This window comes from Agelaius tricolor, unplaced genomic scaffold, assembly GCF_023055355.1.
Source record: "Agelaius tricolor isolate 1412-34295 unplaced genomic scaffold, bAgeTri1.0.p SCAF_18, whole genome shotgun sequence".
Taxonomy (NCBI): domain Eukaryota; kingdom Metazoa; phylum Chordata; class Aves; order Passeriformes; family Icteridae; genus Agelaius; species Agelaius tricolor.
This window is the reverse complement of record NW_027269278.1, coordinates 1,244,412-1,272,092: the sequence shown is the minus strand read 5'-3', so window position 1 is coordinate 1,272,092 and position 27,681 is coordinate 1,244,412. Positions and strand designations below refer to the sequence as shown.

Sequence of the window (27,681 nt, the reverse complement as noted above, 5' to 3'; positions counted from 1 at the left end):
TTTGAGTAAAGACATTGAAGCATCTCCTCTTTTTACTGAGGATTTACAGGTTTCTCTGGGAATGCAGCATTTTGTATAGGCTGCTTCAGTTTGAGATTTAAGATTGAAATGTAAAGCTTGAAATGTAATTCCTGGGGCTAGACCACCAAAGCAGTTCTTTGTGTATGGAATTAGCATCAGTCATCTAATAATAAAATTAAAGTACGAATCTTTGCAAGCACAAGGCATTGAAGTGATCAGAATGAGAGTTTGTGTCTGTTCCTGCCTTGCCCTGGGGCTCAAAGCCCCTTTCATCTCTGCAAATAGGGCCTCCAGTGGATCCACTGCCCTCAGAATGTGAGGCAGTTAAAGCTTGCATTGCTAATTACCTTATTCCTTAAAATCTGAGTTTCACTTGGCCTTACCTTAACCTGTGCAGTTCTGATCTCTGTGTTCTCATTTAATTCTGTGCCTGTTGGCCACTGGCACTTTCTCCTCCCAGACTTTATTAAACAGTGCTGCACCTCCCTGGGCTCCTGGTGAAAGAAGGACCAGTGCAAAGTGAAGCCTTTGGAACACTTTTAAGCTTTTATTCATGACAGGGTCAGGCAATAACATGTCAGGGAAGCACACAAATATTTGCACGTTGCTGTTTTGGTGTGAAGTGGGACACAATATTTAATTTGTAGCATTGTGCAATAGCAGTGCTGCAGCTGAGTGTCCAGGGAGTTTGTGTAAAGCCTTTCATGCAGGTTTCGTAATGCTGTGAAAAGGTTTTTGTGTGGCTTAACCTTGGCATGGAAATGGCCTCAGTGTCTAATGCATTTTGAATTAAATTTTTAAAAATGTTCTCAACTTACCCATTTTTCTCTTAAGCACTTAAAATTCAGTTTGTTTAGCTAGAGTAGTTCCTAAACTCCCCCACATGACAACCTCTAAACCAGTGATTTTTAGCTTATAATTTGTGGACATCTACAGGTGTAGATTCATTATAAACATTATCCTCAGCTTTGTGTACCTAATCTGAACATCTCAGGAGAGGAGTTTGCTGTGATTTTTATCAATGACTTTTATTAAGTCTAGTGAGCAAAGTGACTTTTTTTGATCAGGCCTGTATGTTTAAAAATGTTTTTGGGCTTTAATCAACACCTGCAGAAATACCCTGAATTTTGCTGGTTCAGTGTTGCAGAATAACCATGAAGGTATTGTCCTAAATAGGAACAAAGAACAAAACAGATTGGAAAGGGAGTTTCTTGAATTATACACTCATTTTTGAGAAACAGATCTATAAAAGTATGTATCTTCAATCAGTGGGTTCTAACAGTACATCCCATCTTTTTTGAAAATATGAAAACTTCTTTTTTTGTGTGTCTTCTTGAAGTTAAGGTAGTTTCCCTATTGTCACTGATTGACTGTCTTAGAAGTGTCCTGCAAACTAAATTTCCAATGTTAATGTGAGGACATGTCAAAGTTAAGTAATACTAAGTAATGACAGATACAGTGGAGTAATTACTTTATAGCTAAATCCCATTTCTCTATAAACATTAAATAAACTTAAAAACTTGTAGTAATTGAAAACTATGGATTTGTTTTGCTATTAATGAAAGAATAATACAATAAAACATAGATATGACTATTTTTCCCCCTGTCCATAAGAGATATGCTCCCACTCTTGCCATTCCAAGTGTGTAGCACAGGACATCCCTGTGGAATCAGCACCTTCCTGCTGGGTAAGAGAGGGAAATTCGATGTGTTTTGGTGCTGCTAGGGCCATTCTTGTGCTGGTTTTGCTATAATTTCTCTCCTTGGCATGGAGATGAAAATATGAGTCTTCCTTTTGTTTTATTCATAAGATAGGAAACAAAAAAAAGTTTTTTACCCTTCAGGTGCTCTGGGCTCTCTCCCCCTCCTTGATCCTGGCACAAACTGCTTTCCATGAGGCTTCACCTCCAGTTATTCCACTTTCAGCTTTGACCTGTGTGGGGCTTTTCTTTCAAAGTTTTGGTGTCCATTGTAACTAAATTGGAAGCCTGTGTGGAAAATAGTGAAAGCTCAGTCTCTGCCAAATATTGCAGCTGGGTTTGTGCTCTGCTTGATGCTGAGAAATTGAATCCTTTTCCCTAACTTTATTTGGTGTATGTACTGCTCTGTCCTTAAAAAGAGCTGGGAAATAATATTGGGGAGCTACAGAAGTTTTGGGGAGTCTGTCTGCATCAAATTTCTTCAGCTTTCTCCAAACTTTTCCTAACTTCTCATGTCAGCAGTGGGGAATTCGGTAGTTAAGCTTTGGTGGCAGGAAGAGTATTAAATGTAGCCAAGGGATGATTTGGCTTTAGGATATCTTCAACTCTAATTCCAACATTTTTCCCCAGGTCATTAGGATTCCTTGATTAAGCAGAACTTGGTAATGTAATTTGAGCTTAGTGTGGTTCCTCTCTAAAATGTGCTCCCATTGTCGGGTTATCTGTCCCAGTGCAGAATAAAGAACCACAGTTTGTTTGAGAAAGCTGAGACACTGGGGAGTGTCAAACCGTAATTCCCAAAGCTCCTCCAGGTGGATTCTAAAGCCTTGCCACCCCAGTGGCACCTCCTGGCCTCCTGTCCCCAGGGGGACTGTGCAGGGCACAGCTGGGCAGGGATTTTGGCCAGGCTGGGTTGCTGGGTGGGCTCTCTGCCCCAGAAGCTCTGCTGTGGGCAGCACTGTGGGTGAACTAAAACTCTCCTGCTGCTGGGAGTCAGTTAAAGCATACAGCTGGGCACTAAAGCCATGGGGTTACAGAGGGGGAAAAGGAGCTCAGGCCAGAGGGATGGCTTGTCCTTGATCGCTGCACAGCATCTTCAGTGGTTGTTATACCCCTGGCCGCTAACTATGGTGAATGTAGAAATAACATAGATAAGTACCCACATTGACATACTAATGAGTTGCCTGCCTTGAGTGATTTGTTGTGGCATCTAACTGCTTCTTCTCTTCCTTCCTTTTTGTCACCCTGCAGTGTTCTGTGCCAAGGTCTTTGTGGCTAGGCTGCTCCAACCTGGTAGAGAGCATGTGCGCACTGAGATGCCTGCAGAGCATGCCCAGTGTCAGATGTCTCCAGGTGCCTTTCTTCTTTCTTGTTGTAAATGTTATGCTGTTGAACTTGTGTTAAACTCTCAGGACTCTGTTTAATCAAATTGTTTAGTCTGCTAAATGTTTTTTGTGCATCCTTTTCTGAAATCTTCTACTTAACTGCATTGTAGGAGTGACTCTTTAAGGGCTTTCTGTGCAGTAGGGCTGGGGGGGAGCTGTTGTGTTTTATTGCCTGTTTACTGACGTTGTGATATCAGTAGCATAGTTCTGCATGTTGCCTGCTACGTTTTGCTTTCTCGTTTAACTTAAAAATAACATAATGAGCTTTGCTGTTAATGAACTGACCAGCCTGTGATATTTGTGTGATTTAATTTAGAAAGGATAAGCTTTTTATTTGCTCCTAAGCGTGGGCCTGGGTGTAGCCTTACCTTAGTCTTTGCACGTGGTTGAACGCAGAATAGTGAGCATGGAGTCCTGGGCTCTTTGGGTTGCCCTGTTAACTCAGTTTTTTAACTTCTAAGAAGTGAAGAACGAGGGATGGGGGTGGGGGGGTTGGTCTGCATAGAAAACCACTAAATCCTAAGTTGTCTGTTATTTTTTCTTCTAGTAAGCTGTTGGAGCTAAGCCTGCATAACTTATAGATGGGGAATTGCTGCTTCATTGGTTTGGGAGGGATTGAAAATGATAAAAGGGAACTTTTGGGACCAGTTAACAATTTTTCCCAGGGTATTTACCTTGGAAGGAAAATGCTGAACATGTGGAGTAACCGTGTGGCACTTCCCAAAGTGTTTCCGAATGTAATATTTTTTTAGCAGAAAACAAGGATTATTTAACATAGTCTGTTTGCATAAGACCATCGTTCAGTGGTTCAAGTCTTTCATGTGTATAAAATGAGTAGTTAAAAGAAATTGCTTTTTTGTGAATGAAAATGAACAATTGAGTTTTGTGTCACTCCATTTGAGGTCAGCCACTGGAGAACATCAGTGACTTACCTTAGAGAGTAACCAGTTATTTTAAAACCTCTCTTCTCACCTGCTAAATGTGGCCACTTGAAATTCAGCAAATGTGAATTTCAGAACCAGAAATTCCTTCAAAATTTTTGTTAAAATACAAATCTGTTTTTCCATTTGAATGCTTTATGTTTCCAATTTTGAAATAGTATTCAAAGAAAGGACAAAAACTCATGTCCAAGACAAACTCCTAGATGGGTAATTCAGTTTTATAGAAATGAACAGTCTCATGGCCAAATCATTGCTTATAGAAGAGTGCCTACAGTCATGCCAGGGCAGAGTCCCAGAGGTTTGGTGTCTGTCTTGGTAATTATCACAAGCTACTTCTAATTTCGACAGGGTGGGATTGTTGGGGTGTCTGCAGGGCCGGGGGTTGGACTTTGATGATCCTTGTGGCTCCCTTCCAGCTCAGGATATTCCATGGTTCAATGAAATATTGTGCCAAAATAAAGACTTTTTTCTTATTATTAAGGTTTGATTGTTTCTGTAGAGCTGCAACTGAAGAGGCTTTGAGACTTTTGGAAGTGTCTGTGAAGGATTATTTTTTTAAAAAAAAGTTCTTCTTTTAGGTGTGTGACTCAGTGATGTCGTAAGGGGAACTTGGAAGCAAAAGTGACACCAGCTGCTTTCCCCATTTATTATTTTTGGCACTGTGACTTGCCCTTCATAGTTTCCTGAACTCTTAAGCCCACATAGAAATCAGGTGGGGCACAGGTAGCAGGAGCTCTTGGTTCCGTAGCACACGTTAGTTAGAGTGAAATGATTAATAGGAAGTGCTGGAAGGGAAATACAGAAGCTCTTGGTGATTGACAGAAGTTACCTGGGATTGTGTCTGTTGTGTGTGGTGTGTGTAGAGTAACCAGTGAACAGGCCAGAAAGGGGGAAGAGCAGTCTTCACTGGAGCCTTGGAGAGTCTCTTCAGGAAGCTCTTACTCGGTCCTGGGGCTTTCAAACCTTTGGGCTTCAGCAGTCACCTGCCGTCCACCTAAAGGAAGAAAGAAGGGATTAGGTTTGTTCTGCCTTTCTGTGAGGTTGTTAACAATCATCAAACCTAACAAAGCTGTTTAAAATCAAGCTGCAGCATTTCAGCAAATCCCCTCTGCCCATGGATGGGGAGGTGCTCCAGTTCTCAGTCTGGGTGTGAACTCTGTGCTTTTCCTCATGCAGTAAAATAGCCTCGCAGTATTTTAAACCTTAGTATTTTAAACCTTGCAGTTTACTGGAGAAGTATTTGCTTTGTGTATTCTGTGAGCTGTTAGTGAATGCAGAAGAGAAACAGGTCATTTATTTTTAAAAAAATTATTCCTGTTTGTGGTACTTGAGGTTTCTTCTCATCTACACTGGCTTTTGGTTTAATTGATATTATTAGGAAATACAGTCCCTGGCACTTAACACTTGTTTCTGTTGCATGGAGAAGTACATATTAAGTGCCAGTTCATAATACTTGGAACTGCTGCAAGGCCTTATTTTTAACTGCTTAGTTACCTTTAATGATGTTTTTGTACATGAACAAACTGGTATCGAGTAGCTCCTGTTTTCATTTGCTTTGATATGGATTTCTCTGCAAGATTAAAACCAAAATTCTTGTTTAGGTCTTTAGAGAAACTGGTTCTTGTTAGAGAAACTTGTTAGCAGGTGTGTGATGCAAACCTGTGGGTACAGCACCTTCCATGGCTCCATCCTTGGAGCACAGCAGGATTTTGAGAGTGTTTTGTGGTGCTGATTTGGGAAGTGGCTCCAGCAGGGCTGCCAGGCAGAGACAGGCAGGGTTCTGGGCTCTGTGAGTAAACATCTCCAGTGTGATGTGAGCACTGCTCATTAAGCAACAGAAGATAAGAGCCCAGGCATCACTTTGAATTATTGCATAATGTAGGAGATGATGAAATAAGTCTTGGGAAATGAATTATTAGAGAGATATAAATGAAATTAACCCAGTAAACAAATACTGCCCCACCAAGTTTCTTCCCTGTCTTCAGTTATGCCTTTCTTCTGCTTCTGTTTTTTAAAAAAATAATTTTATCTCTTTTAAACCTCCACAAAGGTTTCGTTTGGCTTATTTACACCCTCCCAAGGTCTTTGGGGTTCTTAGAAAAGGTTCTTTGTTACACCCTTCCATCTATGCTTGAAGTTTTCAGCTTAATTGCATGCAGTGCCCTGCTCCTCTTTGCCTCTGTGTTCAGACATGGCCTGTGTGGCCTGGAAGCTTTAACAGAATTCGTTCACTGCAGGAACAAGAAATGTCTCACTTCTCAAGCTGCCAGTGGGAGATCTCAGCTTGTTCCTCCCCAGGCCAGATTGTAAAGTTCATGCAGTGGCATTTTCAGACTCCTCCAAGCCCATTCTCCCAAGTACTCGGAGGCTTGGGGCAGCACCTCTGCCTTTCCTGTCCTTTATCCTTGCCTTCTGCCCAGTGGGGTGTCCAGCTCCAGAGGTGCTCCTGGACCTGCATTTTCCTTTTCATGGAGTCCCCATCCCCAGAGGTGGCACTCAGTGCTCTGGGCTGGGTATGTGACATAAGTTTCTGTTCTTTCAATTTAAACACAGAAGTTTTCAGAAGGAAGTTTATTTTTTTATTTATGAATGTTACAATTTAGTATTAACTTGCTTAAGCTTATGTTTGTTTTTCTTTACTAATTTTGAGTTTCTGTTTCTATTCTGATACCAGAGGGAAGCACAACAACAGAAAGTGTAGTTGGAAAAACTTGTAGTTGAAAGCTAAGAATTGAACTTGAAAACTACTTCATCCTCTTTTTCCAGTACAAATTGAGGCACAGACATGATGCAGTTTTCTTAAACCACAGAGTGCTGGAGATGGGCTCTGCTCAAACCTTCTCCTCCAGAGCATGAAATCACAAATGGGAGATGATGAGTGGCCTGTTGCTCTGGAGCTTGCATCCCTTTGGAAATGTTATTCTCTGTAGCTGTTGAAATGGGTTGTCATAACCAGACAACTGCTTTGCTGCTTCTGTTGGGTCTGAAGTAATTTACAAATACCTTTTTGACATGTTTTCTGGTATTTTGCCTCAAAACAGTGGAACTGTTACCATTTCTTTTTGGAAACAGTCCAACAGCTCCATTAAAAAGAAATACATATTTGATTCCTTTTCTTTAAAGGAACAGAATGTTCTGTCCAATATCTGAAATATTTCTGCTTGTTCCCTGTGTTTAAACAGACTTTTCAGAGACACAGAGCTTTCAAACCAAGGCTAGCAGTGTAGAAGCAATTAAAACTACCCATGATGGGTCTGGGGGGCAGTGTAGCAGGGGGATGGCCTGGATTCCCCAGTTCCTTCATCTGAGGTAAAAATGACCAGTTTTCCCTCTGGTAATCAGCAGTGGTGCTTTCCAGTGTGGTTCCTTCTGGCTGGAGTCTCCTCTCAGTGAAAAGTAACACCAGTTTGGGGTTTGTTTTCAGCAGTTTCTTGTAATAACTTTTCTTTTTTAGTTCTCAGTGTGGGTGTTACAGATTTTGAGGCCTGATCCAACAGCTCAGTTTGGTGGCAGTTGCACATCCTGCAGGCATTTGCAAAGGGTAGCATTGCATTTTATTCCCCCTGGTGCTTCAGTGCTTGGCCAGCCTTGTCATCTCCACCATATCCCAGCCTGTTTCCTTTGGAGAGCCTAAACTGGGATGAGCATTCTGGATGCAGTCTGGGCATCCCTTCCAGTCACAGCAGCTTCTTGTGGTGCTTCCAGGTGCTGTGGCCAGCCATGGCTTGGTGCTGGATCCAGATACCTCTGCCCAGGAGGATGGGGAAATGTGAAGTGCAGGGATTACTTTTTCCAAGTGTGATTTATTCTCCAAAGGGAAGGGTTCTCATAAGCACTTCTCTGGTGTCCTTCATGTATCTGAGTGCTTTGGGCTTTATGACTTTAGTTTTTAACTGAGCCTGTTCATTCTTAGGGGCAAGAAGGGACCTTCTCTGTCTTGGGTCAGTTCCTAGTGTTTGTTTGGAAATGGAAGTGAGTTGTTATTTACTGGAGTGGGTCCCAGGACTGAGCTCTGAGCCAGAGCTTTGCTTTCCTCAGCTGAGGAGCAGAAATGTGTCCTTGATGTGTGAGAACCAGCAAAATGAAGTAAATATCTGTGAGTTTTGGTTCCTGATTTGCCTGGGACATGACGTGCATCTGTCATTTGGAGCTGGCTGTGGCTCCTGCTGAGGATTCCAGCTGTATTCCCTGTGATCAGCAAGAGGGGGGTGAGGATTCCAGCTGTATTCCCTGTGATCAGCAAGAGGGGGTGAGGATTCCAGCTGTATTCCTTGTGATCAGCAAGAGGGGGGAGCAGCCTGTGAAACCTCATGGCAGGTTGGGATCACCTGTGGTGGCCTCCCCTGGCTGGCACCATTTGGGTGCTGCCAAGCACTGACCTCTCTGCTTGTGGGGAAAGAGCTTTGCTGCTACGAACAATCTGATACACACGAGTGCTTTTTTTGGACTTTGTTGTTTTCAGTGGTTTTTGGAGAGCACTAAAGGTCATACACTTCATCCCCAAGCTGCCAAGTGTGCTCGAACAGAAGAGTAACCCCTTTCAGGAGCCTGCTCCTCTTGGTGGGGAGTTCTCTCATTGTGGTCTTCTCTTCAGAAGCTGCCAGTATTCAGAAGTCAGTAATTGACTTAATCACTGATCTTCATGAGCCAGATGAGGTGGAAGTGGTGAAATGAGTCCCTCTGAGATACATCACTGCAGAAGGGACTTCTGAACACAGCAAAAGTGATGGGAGCTTAGAGATCCAGTCCTTACTCCTTTGGGTGACTTGCTGGCCTGCCTTTTTTTGGTGGTGTTTCTCTCCTGTTCCATTCAGAGATCCCAGTCTGTCCACTCCACACTGGACAGGATATGTCCCTGTGGAGGTAGGTTCTCCATGGTGAATTCATGGATCACCACAAGGTACTGGATCGTGTCTTGGCAAATCCAGTGCCCGTTGCTCAGAGCTACAACAACGAGTTCAATGTCAGACATTAATTGTGTCCCTCAGAAAGCACAACACAGTCCCACTAAGCCTGAGAGATTTCACAAGTGGTGGGCAGGAGCTGTTATTGCTGATGGCTCTGCTGAAGTGTCTGCAGAAGGGATGCTGTTAGCCACAGCCTTGTGTTGATGCTTTCTCAGCCTCGTGTGGAAGAGAGGATTTTTTCTTTCTCTGATCCTGTTAAGGTGAAAAGAAATGTGTTAGGAAACGTGTCTTGCTCCCTGCCTGCCTTCTGTCAGTGCCATGCTCGTGCTGGGAGGGATGAAGGAGGGAAATCTGCCCAAGGAGAGGAGGAGATGCAAGGCAGTCTGTTCTGGGTGTGTGTGTGACAGTCCTCTTCCTTGCAGGTCTTGTCTGTTTCCCACAGAGGAATTTTCTAGGAAGCAGAAATGTATAATCAAAGATTTCCTACCAAGGCTGAAATATGGCATTTGTGCAGTGTCTTTGCACTGCAGACTCCTCATCAGACCCCCCTGGCAGGAGGGTGGGTCCCTTGCTCAGGAGAATTCAGCAGCTGTGAGTACCAGTGTTGATGGTTTTGCTGATACTGATGGTGCCACTCTGACTCTCCATCAGAAGGACACTTATCCTCTCCAAGTGACAGACTCCTGGGTGCTTAGCACACTGCCCATTCCCAGCTTTCCCTGAGCCTCTGTGATTTGCATCTGATGAGATGTTCTGTGGGCCTTCAAGACTCACATTTAAGAGTCTTTACATAGGTGGTTGGTTTCTTATGGCAGGAGAATCCAAATACATAGGGAGGCATCAATACAATACAAGGGAGGCATCAGAGTCAAGGGTAGCACAGCTGGCTGTAGACACAGCAGGGGATTGAGCAAATTGTACCAATCCCCATCTGGCAGGCCTGGAGGAAGTGCTACAGCAGAGAAAGAAGGAACTATAAAGTGAGCTTTTTACTCCTCTGTGTAATATTTCTGTGGCAAAATGGTCCTGTTTGCAAAGCCTCACTGCAGAAAGATTTGGCCTTGTGGTGCAGGATGGTCTTCCACTGTTCCCAAGTGGATTTTGGGATTCCTGAGAAGTTGGAGGTAAAGCTGTTGCCCTCGAAGAGCAATGCTGTAACTGATTTGTGTTGTCCTGAAGTATCTGTGAAATCCTCTTTCAGCCTTGCTGAGTTACCCTTCCCAAAGACCCTTCAGACTGTGGGTCTGCCCCAGGAAGCAGAGCTGGGACTCCTGGGGCTGTCCCTGGGTTCAGAAGCGAGGGCCTGCAGCTTTCCTTCCTCTGCCATCCTGGCCAGGCCCTGGGGAAGGGATTCTGCTGACGCTGCCACGGGCACAGGGCTGTTCTTGGGGTGCACAAGGTGTCAGCCGGTCCTGGCTTTGGTTTGCCCTGTGCCACAGCTCTGCCACCTCTCTCACACAAGAAGCTGTGCTGTGACACCAGGCACTGATGATGTGGTGTGGATTGAAAATAATCTTCCCAACCCAGGAACCTGAGACCTGGGGCAACTGTTCCTGCTGTTCTCAAATCCTCTTCTCTTGAGTCCCACAGTGAGGTGCTTTTGTATTCATCAACTGGATCTTGAAGTTGTAGAGAGGGAAGGGGTGCTGACCTTCCAGGTCAGGAACATTTACCATCCATTATATAAATCATGTGAAATCTAAATTATGCAATTGCACATGCCTTTGAAAAGCCAGATAAAATCAGCACTCAAGTGCAGTGTCTGACTATCCCCAGGCAAGGCTGGGTGGATATATTTAAAAAGTATTTGAGTATTTTTTTACAATTTGGATTACTGAAGGCCTTTTCATTTAGCTGCAGTTAGGCTGCAGCCCTCATGGATATAAGATTTTCTCCACGTTCTGGGTTGCTTGGATATCAGCAGTTCCAAACCCACACTGAACTTGTGCATAAATGAAAGCTTGTGTTTCAGGCAATTAGTGAGTGATTAGAATTTCCTGAGGAGTTGTGAAGATTGATCCATTTCTGTGGGCTGCCAAGTCTGGAATACACTGCTCTACATCTCTGGAGGAAACAACTGAACTTCCAACAGGACAGGATTCTTCCTTGGGGTAGCTCACTGGTTCTTGGCTGCAGTTGTGTTGAATTTTCATTGTGGTGGCTGCTTTTTTCTGTATTTCTTTTGTGTGCAAATACCATCTATTTTGCAAAAGATGAATAGTCGAGGTTTACTGCAGGTTTAGTATTTCAGACTGTCCAGTGGCTTTGAGTAACCTTTGTGTAATTTTCAGTGTAAAAGTTTGTGTAGAAGCCTGTTCAAAACCTGCTTAAAGTTTTGCAGTGTCTGAGGCCTTTGAGTGTCCCCTCCCTCTCACAGCTCTTCAAACCCCTCGTGCTGAGGGTTGTGCTTTGGGCTGACAATTTGAGGTAACTCCCTTTAGTTTGATATGGAAACAGCAGGAGAGATCTGAATCTAAATTCCCTCTGGGAAACCAGGAATAATCTTTGAAGTATTTTAACTTTGCACCAGGCAGCCGAGTTGCAAATGTGTAGTTAATCTTAACAGAGGCTAATTTATTTTTGATGAATTTGAACTGATCTAATTGCTAGCTTAGCTTGAAATTTGCTTCTCAGATGTTACTTACCCTACCTTGAATATGGAATACTGTTAACCTTTATCAATTCTGTGGGGCAGAGTGCTGTCTTCTGCCTTGTTTACCCAAGAATGTGGCCCATAGAGAAAAACGTCCAACTTCTGGAGCTTTTGGAATTTGATTTTGCCTTGCCATGGTGTGGAGGTGTCCATAGAGGTCCTGGGTTTTGGGATGGATGCTCCATGGGAATGGCAGAGTTTGTAGGAGGGGATAGGCAGGTTCTGGGCTGTGAACAGCAGTGCTAATGGAGCAGTTGGTGTTGCAGGGATGCATCAGCTGCCTCTGGAGTGTCTTGGCTGCTCCTGGAGCCCTGGAATTCACCTGCTGTTCTGTGCTCAACCCTCAGTCAGATGTGCTAATCTGAGCAGTCAGCAGTCAAATGCAACTTTAAATAGTTTGTTTTCCTTTTACAAGTCCTGTAAATGATGAGATGAGTGGATCTGAAGAGGTCTCTTTGCATCTGCTCTAAAAGGAAGAAAAGTGATGATAATCTTAAGCCAGTATTTTCCCTTCAAGTTTTCTTTTTTGGATGCTTTTTTAATACAGGAAATAAAAGCTAAATCACTTTTTTACTAGACATTGAGACAGTTTCTAAGGTAGTAAATATGACTTAATGTTTTCATTATATATATAAAAAAAAATCCCAAAAGCTTGACATACCTAATCCTCCTAACTGTCTAACGAAATCCAGTTATTTAGAGTGGCTTTTGATACAGTTACAGGTGCAGATGTTCTGAACAAGTGTGTAACATGGTGTAGTCAAAGCTTTGAAAACTTAAGCTCTGCTTTTCCTTCAGAACTTTCAGTGAGTTTGCTGTATAAGGGACATGGTTTGAAGTTTGCCCTGAGTTTTAAAAGTACAGAGGAAAAACGGTTCTGCTTTGGGATGGATTAAGATTGAAGGTGCAGATTCTGCCTAAATAAGTTTATGTGAATAGATAAGTTTATGTGAATAGATGAACCATTAATGCCAAACTACTGCTAATAATTGTCGCTGAGAACTTGTGGTAACTTCTTTATTTAAAAATATCAATTGAAAAAGCAAATCAATACCCTCCTTCTGACATCTATGTACCTTCCTACAGCCCCTTTGTCAGGGCCATGTTTCTGGTTTAAACATTTTACTTTTAAGCAAAAGTTATTCACAGGCAGAAAGGATTTGTCTTTTGAAGTATTTGGCCCGTAGGGCAGTGAAAGTTAATTGTGGGATGTTTAGGCAAGTGACTGCAAGTGTTATCAGTGATATCAGTGATAAGCTTGATGACTGCTTTGATACACATTTGAGTATTGAGATTTGCTGCTCTGCCAGGAATGGATTGGGATTCCTGCACACATCAGTGTCTGCCAAGGAAAGCTGAGGGACTGGACAGTGAAAGGAATGAACTGAGACACCTGGAAAACAAACACCACTCTAAGCTGAAGGTGGAATTAAAGCTCCTGGGCTGGGCAGGGGTGGGAAAATGAATCCAGTTTTCCTCTAGGTGAGCCTCAGGTGAGGCTTTGCAGAGAGCCTTGATGGCTCCTCTTATTGCTGGCTGCTCTTGTGCAAGCTGGGACATGATGATGATGATGATTATTATTATTATTGATTGAAAATTTCCCCCTGGCAGCACAGGCTGAGCTTGTGGGCACCTTAATCCCCAGCCCTGGCTGAAGTGCCAACTGTTTTTGCCATTTCTCCTGCCTCAGTGGTACTCTCTGTCTGAGGGGCAGGTGGACAGACAGTGGTTTTTCTGTGTTTGGGCTCTGGTTTCCATCCAGCACGAGGGTTTGCACCATGTGCAGTTTTGCAGGCCGTGCTTTGGTGCTGGAGTGGTGCAGGGATGAGTCATCAAATTGCTACAATTACACAATTCCCTGCTCATTGTCCTTGTAAATACAACGTGGTTTTATAGGATGGGTACAGGCAGGTTTGGGTTACTGACTCTTTACTCCAGACACTCCGAACATTAAATGAGAGTTTAGGGTGTCTTTGAAACAGTTCTTGCAAGGAAGGTGTTGTTCATGTGATCCTGCAGTACCTGTTGAGGTAAGGCTGTCCTTAAGACCTAACCAGTTACTGCATATTTAAAACCCAACCAAACCAAATCAAGCCCCCACTGGATGTCTCTTGGGATTGCAGTAATTACATTGTTTTTCTGGTGACATCAGCCTGCTGTGTGGAAATGGAGGCACGCTGGAAAATAGCTCTGAACTTGGACAGAAGTGCAATTGTTTTGTTTCTTATGACAACCTACACTGAACTAACTAAGTTGGTGAATATTTTTGATGTAAATCTTTCTGAGAACGTGTAATACGTTATTTCAGAAGTTGGAAAAGCCCCAGAGTGATTTTCTTGCTACAGTTCTCCATCGTCTGTGGCCCTTCACAGGCTGGGATAAGGATTAAATCCTGCCCTGCCAGGCAGGCTCAGGCTGCAGTTTGGGCACACAGCTGCCTGTAAAAGGATGTGCCATCACCAAAGGCTCACTGGTGCAGTTGGAGTCTTTGCTGAGTGTTTCATGGAACTGGATCAGAAAAGTAATCCTGAGCTGCTGAGCATTTTCATGTGTAATTTCAGTTTCAAAACAAGTAATGTGCTGTGACTCTGGGTACTGCCCCCACTGACCTGACTTCTGAGGGCCACCAGGGTGATCAGAGGGGGGTGGAGCACTTTTCCCATGAGGAAAGGCTGAGGAAATTGGGATTGTTCAGCCTGGAGAAGGGAAGGCTCCAAGGAGATCTAATTCTGGCCTTCCAGGAGCTGAAGGGAGAACTGACTAGGAACATGGAGAGAGATTATTTACATGAGTTTATTAGTTTCCTGTGAAGTCAGATATACTGAACACTCAGAGATACACAGTTTTATGTGTTTTATAAATATATATATATACACACACACACACACAAGATCAGCGAGTTAATTTGTAATGAGTTTAGGGTGAGGACTGATACTCTCAAAAGAAAGTTAACATAGTGGTACTAATTGCCAGTCATCAAAGTATTGGTGATTAAGCAGCATGATCTGCTTAGTGACTGCTTGTGGTCTTTGGAACCTGCAGAAATTACTGTTCTGGAACATGTAGGTGAGGAATGGCTTGAGGTTTTCCTTCTTTGAGCAGAGGTAAGAGCAAGCAATTCTAGTTTTGGGAAACTTGTTGCTCTGGCCAAAACCTCCTGCAAAGCAAACCCTTGAGAGGTGTCAAACCAGGGTATGGAAGTGCATTAGGTATCTTCTAAAAACTTACCATCTGTAACTTGTCGTCAAACTTTAGTTTGTAGCAGCTTGAAACACAAACTGGGGAACTGTGGTGCTGAATTCAGCATGTCTTCCTTTTAACTTTTTGGTGGTTAGTCAAAGGCCAAATAAAAATTGATGCCCTATTTTCAGTTACGAGGGTTTTTTTCTAATTTTGCCTTCAGCTGTTGGCTCTTGGTAGACTCTTTAAGTATTTTAAGTATATTTTTGTCTGAACTTCCAGCAATAGCTGCACTAAAATTAAACCTGGCAACTGGGAGAGCAGCAAGCTAGGTAAGAATTGAAGCATGTTCAGCCTAATTCGTGCAGATCCCCAGTGCTTACATAAATAGTTTACTTTAAGCTGAAACAAGCAATTACTAATACAGATATCAAATATAGACCTGGCTATGGTCAGCAGTGTAAACCTTCATGTTTGGTGGACAACCAACTGTCCCTGGGGGCCAAGGAGGCCAATGGAACTTGGGGACATCAGGATTTTTGCATTTCTTCACAGACAGATCTTGAGGGGGGTGAGAAGGGAGAGATTTGGTCGTTGCTGTGAGAGAGACTCATTCCCTTGTTGTACAGTCTAGGTTAGGGGTTCTCCAACTTAATTTCGTATTTGTGCTCCAGAACATTTTTACTAAGAGCCTCTCCATAGTTAGAAGAGGAAAATCCCCTTTTATCCCTGATCAAATATGAAGATCTTGTTAATAAACATTGTTTAGCAGGTTCCTGGGTTAGCAAATGCTGCCCATTTCTCCCCATGGAGATGCTCATTCCATTTGGAAATGCTCTGAAGCGTTTGGCAGTTTCTGGCTCTATTAAAAGCAGGAAGCCATGAGGGGCATGTGCTCATCACTTTTAGCTGGTGCAGATGGCAGCCCAGCTTCCTCCCTTGCTGCTGGCTCCAGCTGTCCCAGAGGATGGCAGATTCCTCACTTGCCCTGGGAGATGCGTGTTGGGACCTCCGGCAGTCCCTGTGTGGCAGAGCTGGGTTCAGCAGGGCATTGAAGCTCCAGTGCTGTGTACTCCACCTGCAGAGTTTGAGGTATCCAAGTATGTATTTGTTATTTTGTGTTGGTTCTTCAGCTTCTTCAAAGTCAGATGTGGTTTGTTAAAGGACATCAGAACCTGTTTAGCTGAATTGTTTTAATTGGTTTTGCTTATTTTGTAACTTTAACTGAAATTTCCTGGTGTTTTTTTCCAGAGAATGGGAATCTTGTGAAAAGTTAGACTGTTGAAGACTTAGCTGGGTCTTTAACTGAGATGGGAATTACTGGTGTAGTTTCAAGGGCAGTGAGACACAGAAGTTCTTACTTCCTTTCCCTTTGATTAAAGCTCAAATATAAGACTCTCTTTTTTTCAGGGCAGCCCAGCTGTTGTCTTGTTTTGTCCATCCATCCTCTGTATCCTGTGAATCCTTTCTTTGTTAGGGAAAACTTTATTATCATCAGAGAAACTTAGCAGTGTTGTGAGCCTTGCTCAGTGCTGAAACTCGTGTGTCCTGCCCCAGTTCCCAGGATTTCCTGCTATCACTTCCATAATTGCTCTCCCGATACTGGAGCTCACAGTGGCTGCAGAACAAAGCTGCACCTGGCTGTTCTCCTGCCCAGGCAATTAAGTGACTCAAGGCACTCCCAACTCCTGGAGCCCAGTGCAACCCAGGCTAAGAGCAGCCTGCTGGAAATCTGGAGCAGCCTCCCCAGGTTTGATGGATTTCTGCTGGAAAAGGTGCAGCTTTTCCTGCTCCTTCTGAGGGAGGGGAGCCTTGCAGTGCCACTCACCTGCAGGAAAACACGGAGTGCTTTTGCCCCTCACAACCTCAGATCTGTGGAACTGCTGTACTTGAGACATCAGTTGCTGCTGGTATCCAAGGATCTGAATTGAAACTGTGATTTATGGAGTTTTAGAATACCTACAATATCTTTGCCTTTGGGGATCGTTCATGGTTCTTTATATTTCGGAAGCTTTTCGTGATCTCCAAAAGGAATTAGCTTGATGTAATCAGGCTTGTCAGAACCTCTTTCTCTCCAAGTAACTTGTGAACCTGGTTTTGCCACAGTTTTCTGCACCCCATAGAAATCCCATAAACTTGAGGTATTGTGGAGCAGAAAGACTAAGGAAAGCTTGAAGTTTCTGTGGGACTAAGCAAGGAATGTGGGATACAAATCTCCAGGAAATGAGCTTTTAAACTTGCCCAGCTTGTGGAGCAATGTGTGAATTTTACTGCCATTTCTGGTTACAGTCAGTGGAAATAGAGGCTGGGGCTTTGCTCAGTGTAACTCAATTCAGTTGGGTTTCAACAACTGTGAGGCAGCAACAAAACATCCCAGCTTGGACCCATTGTTATCTCTTGGCTGTTGCTGCTGTTCCCAGTAGGGATGGAGAGCACTTACTCCAGGCTGACTAATTAAGGAATGACAGCTGGTTGGAAATAATCATTCTACTTTTGCAAGAGCCATGAGCAACTTCACAAGAATTCCTGGAAGAAATGAACCTATAAACAAGATGAATTGACAATATTTAGAAGCTCTTGCCCTGTGAGAAGCTGCAAGGCTCTTGTGGGGGTCAGAATCACGCCTGGAGAATGTCTGCAGGGGCAGCTCAGCCTTGCTGGGATACTGGGATGAGATGTCAGTGCTTCCATCAGGCCTTGGAGTTGTTCAGCAGCAGAGCTGGGGAAATTGGGGTGAATTCCGTGGTGATGCCACTTCAAAGCCACCTGGGAAACCGGCTGTATGTGGAGATGGGTGGGGTGAGCAGAGGTGCTGCTGAGGGGAGGGAAAGCTGCACTTGGAGATGCCTATCAGTGTTCTTGCACAAGGGCTGGAGCCCAGGAGCCAGGACTGGTGACACCATCTGTCAGGAATTCTGAAATCCTTCTTCTGCCAAGTGCTGGGAATGGACAGGACAGATCAGAGCTGTCTAATTGCTTCTTCCAGCCAACAGGGCAGGATCCACCCATCACCTCCTGGTCTCCAATTAGTAGGCTTAAGTGTTGGAGAGACAGATTGGAGTCTGAATTGGGATGTGTGTGATGGGGGGAATGACCCCAAAATGAAGTGCTTTAAGAGAGAAGCAGAGCGAGTTTATTAGAAAGAGACGATATAATAGGGAAAACAAAATATGTATTTGGGAGCAGAAAGGGAAAGGATGAAGGATTTAAAGCTCTAAAATACAGTAAGAAAGTGTGGAATGAGTCAGGGTGGGAAAAGAGTAGATGTAGTAGTAGATGCCATTAAATGAATACAGCTGTCAACTTCCTGGTGAAATATCTGATTACCATGTTCATTTCCAGCCTAAAAATCAAGCTGTGTTATCTGCCCCCACAGTCATGGCTCTGATGGTGACAGGACATGAGAGTGTCTCTGGGCAGCAGTGCATTTGGAGTCCCCATCCCTGGAGGTGTCCAGCGAACACCTGGAGGTGGCACTCCGTGGCACTCAATGGTCCTTGTGGTCTTTCCAGCCTTAATGATTCTGTGGTCCTGTGAGATTCCAAGGCTGTAGCCTCTCCCCACAGCCTGCTGCCCAGGTCTTTCCCTGGGCAGCAGTGGAGCCACAGTGGAATTGAGTAGGGGCACAGCACAGAGGGAAACTCACTTTACAATCTGCTGGTGTGGAAATCTGATGGTTTTGGTGACATTTGTGTCCCTGCAGTCTGTGTCACAGTGCTGCTGTGCTGTAGTTCTATTGGATGTTCACAGAATGATATCATGTTTAGGAGGCAGTTCTTAGTCTCCATCCCTGGGAAAGCTGGCAAAGATCTCAGATGTTTTCTGATAAAGGGAGAAATGCAATGGCAGAGACCCACCATAGCCTGCCGAAGGAAAGTTAGGGCATAGATGGATAAAATACGGGATTTCTGCTGAATTTGCTAACCCAAGCCACCTGTTTGATATTCTCAGTGTTCTTGTTTGTAGCTCCCAGGATCCATGGGTTTATTTAGCCTTCAGCTGCCAAAGGACATGAGATGTTCCTTACTCGTTTAAGGACACACTAATTGGATGCACAGTTAACAACATATAATCACACTAATGAGTGTTTTTACATATTCATATTGAAATAAAATAAAATCAAAGACACCCTCCATAGTTCCCTGGTGGCATGTTTGCTTTCCATAATGGTGTAACTGGTGTGGGCTGGCAGGGTCCCAGTCAGTGAGGGGCTGCTGTGTGTTCCCTCCTGGGGAGGAGCAACCCTTGCACTGGTTTGTGCCCCAGTGAGAGGGGCTGGTTAGGACTTGTAAATAACTGGGATGGCCCTGCAGAGACTGTGGCTTCAAAAACCATGAAAGGTGTGGCTGTCTGTTCTGTGGATGTCCATGTTTTTGTAGAGGCACCCCAAACATCTCCTGCCTTTATTCCTTCCTGGATTCCCCTCCAGCCACCTCCTGGGCTTTTACATGTCACTGCCACATGTGTCATGACCAGGCAGTTGAGTCCTTCCATCACCTGTGGGCACAGTTTTTATCCTGTCATCCAAAGCCCATGTGCCACGTGTTTTCCACACCTTCAGAGAGGGCTCAAGGTAGGCTTGAGCCAAGGCAGCTGGGCAGGGGAGGGAGCGTTGCTGTAGGCAGGACACTGCTCATTTGTCAGATTCTCTCAGTTTGTGCAGCACATCCTTATGGAGGAAAGAGGAGGAGATGAATGCTTTTGAGATGGAATTGTGTTTTGAGTGGGGGTGGATGTAGTTTCTAAGGAGTTATCCATAATCCAAGATGGTAGGAGTAAGGGAATTATTTGACTTACTTCATTGTATGTTTTACCTGAGCTCCTTGTTCCTGTTGAGACAGAAGGGAAGAAGGCTGAAATAATTACAGGTGGTTGAGGACACTTAGTTTGTCCTGGTAACCGTCTGCCAGTCCCATGGGGATGGGGAGGGCAGGGCTGGGGGAGCTGGAACTGCCTGGGAACGGGGGACTTGGGGGCAGGGAGGAGGAGGTGGTGGGTGTGCCATGGACAGCAAAAGGGAGCAGCTCATCAACAACGGGCAGAAAAAACACAACTACTTTGGGAGACAGGTGAGCTCAGAGAAACATTTGCAGCTGCAGGTTTGTAGAAATGCTTCCATCTTTTATTGGTGAAGGAAAGGGAGGAAAGCAATAGTAAGGATCAATTCTGATGTGGGGAGAGCATGCAATAAAGGCAGGAGTGATTGCCAAGGGTTGTAGACACAGCCTGGGCAGTGAATTGCAGAGATGTTCTGCAGAGAATGATCACTATTCCTAGACCTGGGAAAAAAGCATATTCTGTTGCATATAAGTAGTGTATAGTGATATTTTTTTTTTTTTTTTTTTTTTTTGCCTAGCTGTATGCAATTTAACTTTGGCAGAAAGTGCTGGTTGAATACATTGACAGGTTTAATTGCTTTGGCTTGAGTAGGATGAAAGTGAATTTATTTCCCAGTGAGAAAAGCGTTGAAAGGCTGCATGAAAACCTGTCAAAGGAAATTGAAGCGGGGTTGGGGAGTTATCTTTACAGTAAATGGAATTGATAAACATGTCAGTTAAAAGGGGAATTTATTTATAATACTCAGGTTTTGTGGCCAGAAGTCTTTGAGAATTCCATTCACTGGGAAAATGAATTTTATTTATTCAATTGATTTGCTTTTTCGTAATGCTTGTAGAGCAAGAAATTGTCACAGAGTAAAAAGCTGAAGTAATATTTGTTCTTTTTTTCCAGAACACGTCAGTAATGGAGGATCAGAATGAAGATGAGTCTCCAAAGAAAAATACCTTGTGGCAGGTAGGACTAACATGGATGTAGAAGGAGAGGTGCCAGGATTTTATATGTTCCTGCTTTTGAGAAATGGCCAAATCTTGGGTCTGCATAATCATCCTTGAATGTCATTGGCTGTATCTTCCTAAAATTAGCTCAGCCTTCAAGTGAAGGATGATGCCAGTGGAAAATCCTCAAGAAATTATCATTTTTGCTCAGATTCTGTGGTTTGTGCTGACCTTGGAAGGACAATGCTCTGTCAAAGCATCCTTGGGAATAAAGTTAATTTATATTTCTGAGCATGTGACTGTGTTGTTTAGAATGAGAAGTTCAACATGGCAAGGACTCACAACCTGTTTGCTTTGAAGAAGTTTGGGAATATTTTGGAGCTGCCAATTGCTCCCCAGCAGCCCCTTGGCTCCTGAGGGGCTCAGAGGAGCTGGCATCACTCTGAGCTGTGCTCAGTAATTAGCAGTGGCTCCTGCTGGGGTGTTCTGGGCCATCCTGATGTGGAGCTGAAGCTCCTGGGATTTTAATGAGGTGTTCATGTGCATGTCCCAAACATTGACAGGAGCAAAAACAAACCAAGCCCTTGATTCTCAGTTTTTATTTGAGGACAACCAGTGCAACACTGACATGAGGGTCTTGAATTCTTATTTTAACCGCCAGAATCTGAGCAGAACATTTGTGGAGACAAACTGCAATGTGCCTAGAAACCACTGCTTTGAGCTGGGAAAGGTAGTTCTAAAAACAACTACATCCGTGGGGTTTAAGTGGTAAGAGGTGTAAGGGAGGAATTCAAGATTTTCAGTGTAAGTAGGAATTTTGGGAGCAAAGGCTATGAAAGACTTTGAAAAGTCTTTGAAATTCATCTGATGTAACTCATTTCTTGAAGAATGTGTTTTAAAATTTAGTTTTGATTATTTCTTTGCATCTTCTTACATGTTCTTCCTTGAGAGAGATTTTATTAAGCTGTTCCTATAGCTTATATATAAATCTCAATATTTAAATATACACTAACATATAAATAATGTTCCTTTTCCAACCCCAGATAAGTAATGGAACTTCATCTGTGATTGTCTCAAGAAAAAGACCATCAGAAGGAAATTACGAAAAGGAAAAAGACTTGTGTATAAAATATTTTGACCAGTGGTCTGAATCAGATCAAGTGGAATTTGTGGAACACCTCATTTCCCGGATGTGTCACTATCAGCATGGACATATTAACTCCTACCTGAAGCCCATGTTACAGCGGGACTTCATCACTGCGCTGCCAGGTAAACGCAGGGCACAGAGCAGGGACTGCTCTGGGCTGTGCAGCCCCTTGGGGACATCTCTGCATTCCCATTGTCCCTTAGAGAGCCAGTGCTGCTTCCTGCTGCAGAGAGGGGCAGCAGGGTGCTGAATCCCTTCTGTGATTAATTGGGTTGGCCACTGGATGCCAGTGTTGTTCCACGTTAAAATAGTCGGACTGGTGTAGCCCAAAGGATTTGTGCTGGAACTGGAACTGAGTTGTCACAAAAGTTGTGTATCTGCAAGCTTTGGTCTGAACTCTTTTTTCATACAGAAACTGCTACTGCAGAGGCATTTTAGTTTAGGAATTCTTACATTTTAGTGTTGTTCTGAGTTTCTGCTTAGATGAGTGCATCTAGTTTGTCTACTCTTGTTGCTGACCTGAGAGCAAAAACACTTGTGGATTTTTATTGTGTTGCCCAGCCCTGACTCCTCCTTTCAGTTACTCACAACCTCTTCTGACACCCACAAGTGTCAGCCTGTGTTGATATGTTCAGATATGAAATCTGTTTTTACACTTGCTCAGTGAATTTTTTCACAAAAACGCAGAGCAGCAATAGTGGATATACAGAATCTCTAGGTTGTAATCTGGTAAAGGCGTGGTTTTTTCAATAAGTTTTTGGAAGAAATTGTATTTCTGGATTCTTGCTGCTAGGGGCAGTGATTCATATGATTCTTGGAAAGGGAAAAGTGTGGACATTGTTTGCAGAGTGGGAAATCAGCCTGGGTAAGTGGTCAGTGTGTTCTGTGTGCCCCTGGCAGCCCACTGGCACAGCTTCACCCTGCAGTGTGTGAGCAGTCTGTGGGGTTATCCCAGGAATGCCAGGACAGTTCTGAACACTGAGGGTGGAAGAGGCCATGCAAAGCCTAAAAGCTAAATCCTAAAACTGCAAATCAGCTGCTCCTCCTAGGACTGACTCTCCAGACCCTTCATGTGCAAGTTTGATCTTCAATTAAAATTCTGTTTTGTTTGCTTTTATACCTCAGGGCTGATAGAGAATTATACAGATCTTTCATTTTATATATTTCTGCCTAAGAAAATGTTGGGAGCTTTGTAAGGTGACACTTGTTTACACCACATTTGTATATACCAAAATACATCTTTACAACTTCTGTTGCTTGTCCCCAATGTAAATACTGGGAATTGTTCCCATGTTCAGCCTTCCTTGAAGGTGCTGTGGCGTGCGAAGAACATCTGTCTGAATTTACCCAGGAACTTAATCCCAGCTGGTTGAAATCAATCCTGTGTTGGGCTGCAGTCACATTAAAGGAGAGCTGGAGTACCACTCTCAGGCACATGGAGGGATTTTTGGGGTCATTCTGTGCAGGGCCAGGAGTTGGAGTTGATGATCCTTGTGGGTCCCTTCCAATTCAGGATATTCAATGATGCCTTTTTAAAAGATGGCTTTGCTTGTCTTGAAATCAAATTCTTTTGTTGTAAATAGGAGTAGTTTTTGCTCTCTGTCCTGACCAATTTTACACCTGTGAGACTGTAGGAAAAATGGAAGAAGAGTTAGATGGAATTGTTTTCAGTGACAGAGTGGTAACTGGCGTGTTTCCTGATCTAAGTGACTGTTTTGTATCTAATGTTGATCACATTTAGAGAGTTGACAATCCCACATTTGGATTTCATTTTCACACAAAGTGATATTTATACACAGACCTTTGAAATCCCTGTGAATTTTAATTGTTTGAATTTATTATTGAAATTCAACCAAACCTTCAGCTGCTCCCTCTAATCAACAACAGCTCTTTTTCACCATTTTCTGTTAAACTGTAAAGACTCTGTAGAGTCATAAGGGATGGGTGTCATATTTTCCTTTGAGAAGTCTACCAATAGATGTCAAATTCATTTTACTTCAGAAAATGGAAAGGCTTTAGTACCTATTTCAGAAATTTTCTAAAACAAATCCCTGTCTTTTAATCTAAAATAGGGACATACAGCTATTTCAGGCCTTAATGTGTCTTAAACTTAGTCCTGCATGTTGTCTGACATCAAATCTAGTCTTGAGATTTTTACTGCTAGCAGAAGTTCACAGGTTTAAATTGCTGCATCCAAAAGAGATCTCAACTGAAATATTTACCCTAATTAACGTAATAGGATCAGGTCCAAAGCACAGACACAAAGGACAGGGCCACTAGACATATGTTATAGTTACCGAAATTATGTAGAATAAATCAATAAATGAGTAAGACTCACATGTATTAGTTTCTGCTTTCTGCTGCTGTTCATTTTTATGAAGGCCATGTGAAATTCAGTGTGCAGTGGAGGACTGTATGAATATACTTTCTTCATGCTCTAAAAAAATAACAGTAGTTCCTTTGATTTGTCAGGACTATTTGAAGCCCAAAGTGGGCTGTCATGAGATAAAGTGGAAAATTAAAAAGGTCGTCATCTCCTGGTTTGAAAGATTTTTTTCATGCTTGGCCAAGGGGTGTATGTTACTCATGAAAATTGAGTTATTCAACATCTCAGGTTCAGGGAAATTTTGTGGAAAGCAAAATTGCAGGTCTTTGAAATAAGGAACAGACTTAGCAGTGACTTTTCCACAGGGAAGAATTTCTCTCCAGTATCCCATCAAACCCTGCCCTCTGGCAGGGAAGCCATTCCCCCTGTCCTGGCCCTGCAGTTCCTGGTGAACTTTCCTGTAGCCCTTTCTGACACTGGCAGGGGCTCTGAGGTCTCCACACAACTTTCCCTTCTCCAGGCTAAACATTCTCAGCTCTCCCAGCCTGGTTCCAGGGGGAGCTGCTCTAAGTCCCTCTAGCAGCTCCAAGGCCTCCTCTGGACGTGCTCCAACGGTTCCATGTCCTTGTGCTGGGGACACCAGAGCTGTGATCCCTGCTCCAGGTGGGATTTCAGGAGATCAAGAGTGCAGGGGAGAATCCCCTCCCTGGGCCTGTCCACGCTGCTTTTGCTGCACCATTGTGCTGATTCTCCCTGCAGGGCAGAAGAATGGTCCAACAGGCAGGAAAGACCAAACCTTGGAGATATTTTGGTGCCTCTGTGTGCACTCACCTGTAGCTGGTGCCCCTACCAATGGCAGTGTTCTCACATTGCTGCCATGCCCCGAAGCTCTGGATTCTCAGTGTCTTGCAAAGCTGATTTGGTTGTTTCTGTGCACTCACTGACTGCTCTTCGTTTCTTTGTAGAGCAAGGCTTAGATCACATAGCAGAAAACATCCTTTCCTATCTCGATGCCAGATCCCTGTGTGCAGCAGAGCTGGTGTGTAAGGAGTGGCAGAGAGTGATCTCGGAGGGGATGCTGTGGAAGAAGCTCATTGAGAGGATGGTACGCACGGACCCGCTCTGGAAGGGGCTCTCCGAGAGGAGGGGCTGGTGAGTGCCTCGCTCTGGTTGGTAATTGTTGAGGTGTTGTGGGTCCCAGGACCAGGTGAGAGATGAGAATTGACTCCAAGTTCTTAGAAGGCTGATTTATTATTTTATGATATTCTATTCTGTTATATTAAAAGAAAATTATATACTAAAACTATACTAAAGAAAGAGAAAGGAGACATCAGAAGGCTAAAAAAGAATGATAATAAAAACCTGTGACAGACTCAGAGAGCCCGACACAGCTGGACTGGGATTGGTCATTAAGTTAAAACAATTCACATGGAACCAATCAGAGATGCACCTGTTGGTAAGCAACCTCCAAACCGCATTCCAAACAATCAGATAATTATTGTTCACATTTCATTTCTGAGGCTTCTCAGGAGAAAAATCCTGGTGAAGGGATTTTTCATAAAATATGACAGTAACACCTGGGCTCCCCTGCTGCTGCACAGCCTCCTGCACACCTCCTCCCATGAGCTCTGCCCAAAAGGAAGGTTACAGAAAATGGGTATTGCTGAGCTCCTGATCTCTGCTGGGGCTGGAGGCCAAAGCTGTCAGCTCCCCTTTCTGCTCTGCCTTTGTCCCTGTCCTTTTGTGCTCCCATGTCTGACACCATTTTTTCTTGCTTGAGTCTGTGCAAATTTGGAATTTCTATATTGCGAGGAGAACTATCAGTTTCATCAGCTCACAAAAAACAGTGCCAGCACATTTGCAGGGCTTTTTCTCAAGTGAAGTATTCCCAATTGGACTTCTTCTGTTTGGTTTGGTTTTGGTGGGGTGTTTTTTGTTTTTTTTTGGGGTTTTTTTTGGGTTTTTTGTTTGTTTGTTTGTTTGTTTGGTTTTTTTTGTTTTTGTTTTTGGTGTGTTTTTTTGTTTTGTTTGTTTGTTTTTGGGGGGGTTTTGTTGGGTTTTTTTTGTTTGTTTGTTTGGTTTTTTTCTTAAAGTATAAAATAGCAGCTTGGGCTGCAGAAGCCTCTCAAAGGGGATAACCCTTGTTTTCCTGTCCTTCCCAAGTTTCTGGAGAGCTGTTCTGCTTCAGAAACCTGTTTCCCTGTGCTCTCTAGTGGTGTGCCTGAGCAAAGGCATGTACAGAGTAAGGGGATGGCACAAGGATGAAACCTTGTGGAGCAGGAAATCAGAACTGGAAAGCACTTTTTATCTTTTTAACCTTGGACATTCTAAATATTTGTCAAATTGCGAAGTCACAAGAGTTGTAATAGTGATACTAAAAGTTCTCCCAGGTATTTCTGAGAATGTGCTGAGGGTTTTGTTCTGGGCAGGCTTTGCATTCTGGTGAAGTTTGGATTCTTTGTGGTACATTGAAAACTGTTTCTCCTTCTTTCTAGGGATCAGTACCTGTTTAAAAACAGACCAACAGATGGGCCCCCAAATTCGTTTTACAGGTCCTTATACCCAAAGATAATCCAGGATATAGAGGTAGGTGTTCTGATCTATCCTGTCTGCAGGACAGATAATGGTGCTGATTTTGGGGTTTCAGAGGTGGTGAATGTTGGAGCAATGAATCTGTGTCACTGCTGCTCTTGGGATGATGTGAAAAATACCCACAGCAGGTGCATTGGTTTAGGTATTAACACTGCCTTTTTTGCATTTAAAGAGTTTTGGAACTCTTGTGAGACTATGGATTTTAATAAAATAGCAGGTTTAGGACACACTACTCCAAGAAAATTCCCTGTATTGCTGAATGTTCAGTATATTGGTGATACACTCACTTAGAAGGTGATCTGACATTGATGCCTTAAACAGCAATTATTTAAAATGTAACTTAACACTTCTAAAGCAGTGGCTGACTGTTGCAAATACAGCTTTGGTCCTCATAGGGGATTTTTCCTCTCTGCAGTGGTTTGCTGGGGAGATTCATCAGTGCTATGGTGATGAACCCACAGGGCCATCAGCAGTAAAGCAGCTTCAAATATAAAATTTTGCTTATCTTGTTTTGAGATTTACAGAGCTGGGCTTGCCTTGGTGGTTTTGAAATATTTCTGATAAATCAGGATCATCCCAGCTGTTCTGCCAGCAGGAGAAAATGTGTCTTGCTCTGTTTGCTGTACTCACCACAAAGCTCTGAAGTTACTCCACAGACTGTCATGGATTTATTTCAGGATGGGAAATTATTGGTCTGAAATTCATTAGCGAGGAAATGTGTTTTGATGTTGAAGACAGATGTGAACTAATGGAATCACTGTGTGGAACGGCAAATGACAATTTGTGCTTCTTGGCACTCAGGAAACAAAATTATCCTCAACTCTGAACCCAGCTGAAAAGTGGTTCTGCTGGAAGCCATAATGTATTTTCCAAATATCTTTTTATAAACCTTGCTACATTATTTATAGACATTTAAGGAACTCAGCATGAAATACACCTTAGGCAAAATATGACCAAACTTGATATTTACCTGTGAGCTGAATGATCACTTAGTTACAGGAGGGGAGATGTATTTCCCTGTAAGGAATGAGAGTGATGCTACAATGATAAGAGGC

The 27,681-nt window shown here is 43.4% G+C and overlaps 1 protein-coding gene across 4 annotated transcripts in view; it reads left to right on the top strand.

The window, feature by feature from the left end:
• FBXW11 (F-box and WD repeat domain containing 11) overlaps positions 1 to 27,681 on the top strand; it is a 57,324-nt gene that overhangs the window by 12,671 nt on the left and 16,972 nt on the right. For 2 of the 4 annotated variants that reach the window (XM_071442979.1, XM_071442980.1), the window contains 5 exons: positions 2,973 to 3,074; positions 20,518 to 20,580; positions 21,605 to 21,830; positions 25,000 to 25,186; positions 26,530 to 26,620. In XM_071442979.1, coding sequence (XP_071299080.1) covers positions 2,973 to 3,074; positions 20,518 to 20,580; positions 21,605 to 21,830; positions 25,000 to 25,186; positions 26,530 to 26,620 — 669 coding nt within the window. The remainder of the gene's footprint in view (positions 1 to 2,972; positions 3,075 to 20,517; positions 20,581 to 21,604; positions 21,831 to 24,999; positions 25,187 to 26,529; positions 26,621 to 27,681) is intronic. The other 2 variants (XM_071442981.1, XM_071442982.1) reach the window with 1 other exon arrangement.